Here is a 9387-nt window from a genome sequence, read left to right as displayed (position 1 = left end):
AGTAAAGGCTTTGGAATACAGAATGTCCCTGCAACTATGATAGTTATCTCTTTCTGAGACATTTAATGTGTTCTTTAAACAGATGCTCTCTCTCAGTCCCATGTTTCTTAAATTGCGTTGTTTGAAGCTTTTTTCTATGGGTTACAATAGATGCTGTGACCTCTAGTGTGAAACTTCCTTTAAATACGCATGAATGCTGGGGAATAGATTATCAGTTTCTAAATGAAACTAAATTACTTTATTGTTAAATACTGATTTAGGGTCTACATTTTATTATTACATAATCTATTACGTAATGCTGGGAACTAGGAAAAAAAGGTGTCATCAGTATGAGTATTAATTGTATTAGTCACACTTTGTGAAACTATGACTGCATTACATAGGGTCATTGCAGATAGCCTTTAGCTTCTCTCTTATAAACTCCTTCACCTGAGTGTACCGTCCTTCTGAAGTCAGTGGAGCTAAGCACTGGTGTAGGAGCCAAAGAAGGCTGCCTTGCAGGATCATGGTCTTTATCTGCCCTTATGCTATCATGTACATGCCACGTATGTTATAGAAAAACTACTTTAAAAATGCTTCCGAGAGTTTTAATAAAGCTAGGTATGTACATCTAGCAGCACAGCTAGGTGTGTACATCTAGCAGCTTTATAGGAAAATTAAAAACTGAAATAACATATGCTAGCCCCCCCCCTCATAAATTTCATTTAAAAATCTCTGATTTTTAAAACTAATAGTTTAGGCCCTTTCAGGGTTATAAGCTGGGAATCTCTCCATTCCTCTGACAAAGCTCCTGTCGCTAGTTGAGATGCACTGCTAAATATCAAATCTCAAACATGTAACTGGGCCAGTGTAATATTTTGGGAGTGCAGGCTAGATTTAGAGATAGGTACCATGGCTCCCTTGTTTTTATGTTAAAATATATCATAAGCAATTCACTTATGGAAAGGAATCAAGATTTGGATAGCGAGGAGGAGAAATGGGAACTTGTAGAAAGAGCTTTACACAAGATTATTCAGTAAAGAAAGATCTTCCAGCTCGTACTCACAGGGGCAATGTACGCACATTATGTGGTTACGTGAGTTGTAGTGTCATCATAGTGTTTGGCCAATTATGTACATATAATAAGGCTTTCACAATGTGTATTGCACCATGGGACATCCGGAGGAAAAAAAACCCATGTAATTAACAAGAGGTTTTATTAGCCATGCATAACGAAGAGGTGATAAAATCTGTGCAAGTAATTATCAAAGAATCCTGTTAGTCAGTAGCCATAGAGGCCTGCTTGCAAGAAAAATGCATAATCTTTTGCAATATAATGTATTTTCCAACTACGACTGGAAATTCTTTCCTACCCTAGGCCCCACATTATTCTAACATATTTCAGGCTGGTCTCTGGAGAAATCTCAAGCAATTTATTTTCAGGAACATCTTTGGTACTGTATCAGCAGGACAACAAAACCAAAAATAGTGACATATCATGTGTGGGCTCTTCTGTCTCATGCAGGACAAATGGAAGGCTTTATAGCTTTGAGGTAGAAAATCACAGTATTTGTCTTTCTCCATTGACCTAGCTGTCTCATATGAGAACATTGCTATAATGACCTGTACTATGACACTTTTATAGCAGCAACCACTCATGCTGATTTCTGTATTCAAGTACAATTCTGACATCCAGTGGCCACTTAGAGTCCCTACAGTGTATTTCAAAGTGTTTTTTAATGTTTAAACCAATAGATTTTGCAAGTAAATATTTATTTATACATTGAAGTAGCCCAGTTACTTCAGGGAATCCATATATGGAGAACTATAGTCCCTTACTTATTCATAATAAATCTTGTATAAAAATAATTTATTGACGCTTTATACTAGTGAGCACACTGACAGTTACAAGTTTAGGCCAATACCTTTAATATAATATTATTGTAAAATATATGCTTAAAGATTAATGTCAGTAATTCAGGATCTCATATACCCAAACTAAATACTCAGTCAATCCTCTTTCAAGTTAGTAACAAAACTCTCCTTGATTTCTATGGCTGTAAGATCAAACATAAAATAGTTCTGTAAAGTAGATTTGATAACTCGGGTGATAACATTAGCGTATCTGAACTCGTATAATAAAACCAGGCTATAGAATATCTAGAGAACCGCATATGACCAGTAGGCACAGTGCCTAGGGCCCACAATACTTTTACAGGCTCATGAAAATAATTTTAATTTTTTTTAAAATCAAAAGAAAAAAAATGAACTTTTAGGGTTGAAGATAATATTTTAATTTTTTTCCTCACATCAGAAAAAAAGGAAACTTTCAGGGCCCACGAAAATCTATTAAATTTTGCCTAAAACAGAAAAAAATAAAATGTTGAAGTATTTAAAGTTATATCAAAAATATTTTTAATTTTTTTTAATGGAGGAAGGAGCCCACTAAAGTCATAATGCGGCTCTGCTCCCAACCGTCTACTTGAATCAGTTTTTAAAAGGGGTGCGATTTCACTCCCATGTTTGCTTTAACACAGATTAAAGCTGGTCCTCTAGGGCACAGCCTCTACCAGCTGCTCAGGCTCTTTCCGAGGCAGAACCCCATTCCCAGGGAGTCTCACGCGGAAGAGGCAGGCGGGGCGGGAGGCCCCTTTGGCCCCTTGCAGTTTTCGAACCATTTCCTCTGTTCCAGGGCACCACGTCATTCTCCGCTAGTGAACCCACGAGGGGAGTAAAACGACGGACACGTGGGCGCCCGGGGGCAGTTTGCGCTGCACGAACGCGCTGCGCACACGCGGCGGTGTCGGGACCGGGCTGGGGGCGGGGCCGGGAAGAGCCACGCCCCCAGTGTCAGGCCGCAGACAGGAACGAGGCGGGGAAATCAGCAGGCCGAGCGACAGGCCGCATCCCCCTCCCCTTCGCAAGCGCGGGGACTACTGCTCCCAGCATGCAACTGGGGCCGCGCTAGCGCGACAGCACATGCGCCGCCCAGAGGCAGCCGAATTTCCCTCGTATTTCAGCTGCGAGCGATCCCGACATGCCCCTGGGCGACCTGCACCTCAGTTTCGTTGTTCTCCTGCCAGTGCGGAAAAGCCGGTGAGTCATGGAGGCAATAGCTCCCGGGGGACATTACGCATTTCCTTCTACGCGTCACTTCCGGCCGCCATTTTGCGCTAGAGCGGGGAGAAGCCTGGGAGCAGCCGTTGGTCCGCGCTGCCCGGGGTGTCGCCTGCCGCCGCCGCCGCCATGACGGACCGTTACACCATCCACAGCCAGCTGGAGCACCTGCAGTCCAAGTACATCGGCACGGGGCACGCGGACACCACCAAGTGGGAGTGGCTGGTGAACCAGCACCGCGACTCGTACTGCTCCTACATGGGCCACTTCGACCTGCTCAACTACTTCGCCATCGCCGAGAACGAGAGCAAGGCGCGCGTGCGCTTCAACCTCATGGAGAAGATGCTGCAGCCCTGTGGCCCGCCCGCCGACAAGCCCGAGGAGTCCTAGCGCCGCCGGCTCTCTACCCAGCCCGGGACACTCCTCGCGCCCTCCCCCTCCAGCCTATGGACCCGGCCCGGTTTCCCCAGCACTCGCCCGCCCGCAGGGGAGCGACGCCTGATGGACGCGGGACGGGGTGAGGACGGATTCCAGGAGGAGCGAGAGGAAGCTGCCTCGTCGCTTCCGGGCTGAACTCTTATTTCCTCCCCGCTCGCGACTGGCCTAGGCATTGCCCCGCCGCCTCGCCTCCAGCAGCGGCCGTGGGCTGGGCGAGAGACTGGACTGTGCCAGCCCCGGGCCGGGGGAACCTGGACCATCTGTCGTCGCTTCCCGAGGTGGGACCTGGATACGAGGAAAGCCCGTTCTTTTGGACTCACTCCCAGCCTGGCCCGCTGCTCCTGTGGGGACTCGGCCTGAGCTGGAGAGACTCGCCCATTTCTTGTGGAGCAGCTCTGTTTACGATCCCTCTTTGTTTAGTGCTGCGGTTTTTTGATATGTGAAATAAAAATGCGTTGAGTTCTTTCAAATGTTGCTCCTGGTGATTTGCCTTTAAGATAACTTATGGCTCAGTAAGAGAACGAGGGACCAGTCAAGCTACAGCAATGTGCATTTCTAGGGTTTTCGGGTGTGTTTGCTTTGAAGCTTGAATCATGGTTTTCAAAAAAGGCATTAACTTCAGCTATTTCCCTATCCTGCATTTCAATCATATTTGTTTACCAACGTTCAAATACCTTGTAGTTTTGATGGTGCTCCAAAAGATTAACTTGAGTCATCAATGTATTGTGCTAGTAAAATGCACAACAAAGTAACTTTGCAGCATCAAAATTCTTATTGTTTAAAGTCCTGCTCACTAATTAAGTACTTGAATGCATACAGTAAGAAGTGAGTAAAACACTGCAGGGAATCTGTGAAAGGCTAAAACTTTTTTGCTAAAAGACTGCTATTAGTAGTTTATATAAACTCTTATCCATTTCCACAAGAAGCAAAAGTCAAACATTTTTTCTGTCTAGACCTATTAATAACGTTCATGGTTTTGTTTGGAAAGAGTAAAGTACCTAGAAATCCAGTGTAGGCGTCTTGGGCAGAGATGAAATGTTGGGTCAACAACTTGCAGGTATACAGCTGTTTTCTTTACTGGCAGTGTGAATTGTGCTGCTATTGGCTTGTTTCATCTAACTTGAATATCATCGTGTTTGCAACAGCAAGAGCTAATAGTTTGATCCGGGGAGTGTGTGGGGGGGGGGGGGGGGGGGGGGGAGGGTAGAAAGAACCTTAAAATACATGTAAAGCTCTTTTGGGAACTGGACTGTAATGGCCCTTTTTTCTATCACAAAGTTGAAATGTTGGTATGTCTTAGTTGGATAAGAGGGAGGATTTGTACTGTGTGTCTGTAGGGGCTGCATCATCATCTACCTTCTGCAAAATGTAAGACTGAAGTTAAGGTTTGGCCATTCTGTGAAAAGAATTACATCCTTCAGTTTATTTTACTGTTTTTATTCAAAAGCTTGAAAGAATATTTGACAATGTTAATGCAACCTCTCTGAACTACCACCAGTCACCAAATGGGCTTCTGTTTCCAAAATGATTATCTTTTCCATGTTTCAGTCAATATGTTAATTCTGCTATTTAGTAAGGGATAGGGATGTAATAATGTAGTCAATTAACTATAAGCAAAAGCTTATAGGCTAATGCTATATACATTTCCTTCCACCTGCCAGTACATTTTTTATCAGGCTATCCAGCAGCCCAGCTCAGTTTTGGCACACATTGGATCCAGGAGCTCAGATACTGCCACCTCCGCCCCCCCGCAAGGGCTGCTGACACCCCACACTGCTGCCTCTTTATCAGAGTCAGTAGTTCTGGGCAACAGGCAGCGGGTCCATGAAGGGAGCTGGTTTTTAAACTGGCTCCGCTCATGAACCAGGTCCCACCTGGCTGCTGCCTCTGATGCAGTGGCTGCTGACCCCGTCCCTGGGGACTACAGAATAGTCGACTAATGGATAAGAATTCATGAGTACTCGACTATTCAGTTAACCAATATTTAACATCCCTAGTAGGGAATAACACTATTATATGTAGACTGGACACAGGAAGAATTTAAAAGTGGAATTATACAATTATTTAGCACAAGATAGATACAGACATGCATTGCATTTTAAATCAGTGTGTCTGGATAGAAAGTTTGTCTCAATTTGAACCAACAGTTTTAAACATTTAGGGTGGACAGATTGCCTTTCTATGCTATCCATTATTTTATTAAGGCCTTGCTTTCATGAGTTACTGTTATAACCTGAAACAAAAAACAGGACTATGTAGCACTTTAAAGACTAACAAGGTTTATTAGGTGATGAGCTAACCTGCTGAACTTTTGTGTCTTGATACTATGAGTGACTTTGTTTAGCTTGAATAATTTCTCAAGTAACAAGAAACTACCCTCTGCCCCACCAAATGAAACACAATATTAAAACCTGAAGAAGTTTGTAAGTGGCCACAATATGGGGATGAGGTTTTTGTATAATTCCACTTCTTAAATTTACACCCTTTGATTATACTTAACCTTTCCTAAGTAAACAAGGCCCTAGATGTACCAGTGATAAATAATTAGCCAATACTAACTTGACCCAAGCTCTTCTGTTTGACCTCCAAAAAACTGGCAAATTGTGTGTTTTCTTTGCCTTTATTGCCGTGGGGTTCAATTCGTGGTAGAGCAGCATAGGTTTCACCATGCAATCTGTGGCACAAGCACAGAAGAGAAGGATTAGCCTGTTGTGTGCTGCCTTGAAGCCTAAAACTGACCTTTCCTCCTTGGAAAGTATGTTTTGTGGGCATCCTTTTGTACATTGAAAACTTGTTGGGGCACGCAACCCTTTTCTTCAATTTTAAGAAGCTGCGAGGGATAATTCCACGCTGCTTTTATCGTCTGTTTTTGCAAATTCCCCTGTTAACTTCACATTATGTAAACTGTGCCTCTTTATACATTTGTCAAACTACCTCTTACTTCTGGTAAATGACACTTTACTGTCATGACTCCCCCCACACCCTTCACCAGCTGATGCTCGCACAAAATGCTTCCACAATCTCATCTTTTTCTCGAATTACAACACCATTCAGAGGTGCTCATTTCTGCACCATGTCTTCAATCCAAATGCTTAATGTCCTTTCCATTTTTTTTCAATTATGGGATCACAACTCACAACACCTTTGCACAGACTGGTGCACTTGCAACAATGCTGTCTTATGTTTTTCTCCTTTTTTAATATACCACACAGACTCGTCAATGCTGTACATTCTAGTTACTGAGCCTGTGTTATGACCACTTGCCAGCTTATCCAATAATTTGACTTTCAGGCATAGTAATCACCTTTTTTCCTTTCTTAGCCTCTTGACTACTGTCTGTATCACTTGCTTTCCTTTTGGTGTCATAATTAAGGTTAGGTATTACTTCAGCTATCATAATTTTACTAGAACAAAATACAGGTCCATGTAGCACTTTAAAGACTAACAAGATGGTTTATTAGATGATGAGCTTTCGTGTGCCAGACCCACTTCCTCAGATCAAATAATGGAAGAAAATAGTCACAACCATCTAATAAACCATCTTGTTAGTCTTTAAAGTGCTACATAGACCTATATTTTGTTTCAGCTACACCAGACTAACACGGCTACATTTCTACCATAATTTTACTAGAACTCACTCAAAGTATCAGCACACTGCATCATGTGCTTGTCAGTGCAGCACACAGTGAATAGGTAAAACCGTGAACAGCAAAACTGCAGATGGTGAGGTCTTGCTGTATATCAATATATCAGTCTTCATAATGTAAGAACAGCCATACTGGGTCAGATCAATGGTCCATCTAGCCTAGTATCCTTTCTTCAGCAGGAATAATAAAACAAGGCAATTATCCAGTGATCTGTCCCCTGTTGTCCAAGCCCCACTTGTGGCAGTCTCAGGTTTATGGACACTTAAAAAGTTTGGATTGCATACTTACAATCTTGGCTAATAGCGAGTGATAGGTCTATCTTCTGTGAGTTTATCTAATTCTTTTGAACCCAGTTATACTTTCAGAAAACTTCTACAGCTGTTACTTAGTATCTTGTATTTCAAATACTTGCAGTTACAAGGGAGTGAATTTTTTCAATACCAGATGGCAGCAGATTTAGATCAGTATTGGACTGTGCCCACAAAAACTCATTATACCATCTACATGTTTTGTTAGTCTATAAAGTGCTACCAGACTATTTATTGCTAACTTGGCTACCCCTTAAAGCTACTAATTGAAGTGGTAGTCTTTCTTCCCTTAGGACAGTTTCAGCTGGCTCAATCACATCTTTCTCGGCCTCCCTATACCTGGGCTCCTCTGGTCCAGCAACATACTAGTCTTAAGTATGTTAGGTAGAATGTTGGCACTAGGTGGTTGAATACTCAGTTCCACAACAGTTTCACATACTGAAGCAACTGGGAAATACGTATAAAGTAACTGTAAAATTGAGAATGTTTTGGTTGCTTCTGAGGGGGAAATCTCGCTCCTCTGGGGTACAGAGCCCCCAGAAGGGTCCGAGGCCGGAGGTCAAATCAGTGAGGCAGGAGAGAAATCTAGAAGGAAAAACTTTATGATGCATGCATGCAGGCTGTCACACCAAGAGTGCAAGCAGCAGCAATGAGAGACAGATTCAGGTATCCTATACAGGCAGTCCCCGACTTACGCGGATCCGACTTATGTCGGATCCGCACTTACGAACGGGGCTTTCTCGCCCCGGAAGTCGGGGCGAGAGAGCCCCGTTCGTAAGCTGCTCCGGTGCCCCTGGTCTGCTGGAGACCGTCTCCAGCAGACCAGGGGCACCGGGCGGGTTCCCGCGCTTCTGAGGCTTTGACAGAGCAAAGCCTCAGAGGCGCGGGGAACCGCCGCTGCTGCCGCTTCAATCTGGGTGCCTGTGGTCTGGCAAAGCCTCAGAGGCGCGGGACCCCCCCGCGGCTGCGGCTTCAGTCCGGGAGCCTGTGGTCTGCTGGGGACGGTCCCCAGCAGACCACAGGCACCCAGATTGAAGCGGCAGCAGCGGCGCTTCCCCGCGCCTCTGAGGCTTTGCTCTGGCAAAGCCTCAGAGGCGCGGGACCCCTCCCCCCCCCGCGGCTGCAAAGCCTCTGAGGCGCGGGACCCCCCCGCGGCTGCGGCTTCAGTCCATGAGCCTGTGGTCTGCTGGGGACCGTCCCCAGCAGACCACAGGCTCCCGGACTGAAGCCGCGGCGGGGTCCCTCGCCTCTCAGGCTTTGCCAAAGCAAAGCCTCAGAGGCTCTGCTCCCCGTGTCCCTGGTCTGCTGGGGAGGGAGGGGGCAGCTAGTGTGCTCCCCCCCCAGCAGACCAGGCTTTTGTTTTGGACTCTGGGACAGAGCAGCTGGGGCGCTGCCGATTGGTCCTGCAGCGCCCGCTGTGGGCACTACTGGACCAACCCGGCAGCACCCCAGCTGCTCTGCCCCAGGTCCTGATTCAGCCGCTGCTGGTCAGTTTTAGCAGCGGCTGAATCAGGACGCCTGGGGCAGAGCAGATGGGGTGCTGCTAGGTTGGTCCAGTAGCACCCAGGAGCGGCGCTACTGGAGCAACCCAGCAGCACCCCAGCTGCTCTGCCCCAGGCGTCCCCAAGTCAGCTTCTGCTGAAACTGACCAGCGCTGACTACAGGAAGCCCCAGGCAGAGTTGCTCTGCCCCGGGCTTCCTGGAATCAGCTGCTGATCAGTTTCAGCAGCAGCTGACTTGGGGACGCCTGGGGTTCTTAAGTTGATTCTGTATGTAAGTCAGAACTGGCAGTCAGTTTCAGCAGTGTCTGAATCTGGACGCCAGTTCCGACTTACATACAGATTCAACTTAAGAACAAACCTACAGTCCCTATCTTGTACGTAACCCGGGGACTGCCT

At 45.6% G+C, this 9387-nt stretch overlaps 1 protein-coding gene across 1 annotated transcript; it reads left to right on the top strand.

The window, feature by feature from the left end:
* Positions 1-2878: 2878 nt before the first annotated feature.
* On the top strand, positions 2879-4004 carry SF3B5 (splicing factor 3b subunit 5). Its single transcript, XM_006139321.4, has one exon. It carries the CDS (start codon positions 3226-3228, stop codon positions 3484-3486), a length of 261 nt encoding a protein of 86 aa, XP_006139383.1. The 5' UTR covers positions 2879-3225; the 3' UTR covers positions 3487-4004.
* The last annotated feature ends 5383 nt before the right edge of the window (positions 4005-9387 follow it).

Source organism: Pelodiscus sinensis, chromosome 3 (assembly GCF_049634645.1).
Source record: "Pelodiscus sinensis isolate JC-2024 chromosome 3, ASM4963464v1, whole genome shotgun sequence".
In the NCBI taxonomy this organism is placed as follows: domain Eukaryota; kingdom Metazoa; phylum Chordata; order Testudines; family Trionychidae; genus Pelodiscus; species Pelodiscus sinensis.
Note: the sequence above shows the minus strand (reverse complement) of the source record. Positions and strands in the feature narration are given on the sequence as shown.

Excerpts from the sequence above, each read along its gene's own strand:
- SF3B5 (XM_006139321.4), top strand. The coding sequence starts at position 3,226 with ATGACGGACCGTTACACCATCCACAGCCAGCTGGAGCACCTGCAGTCC.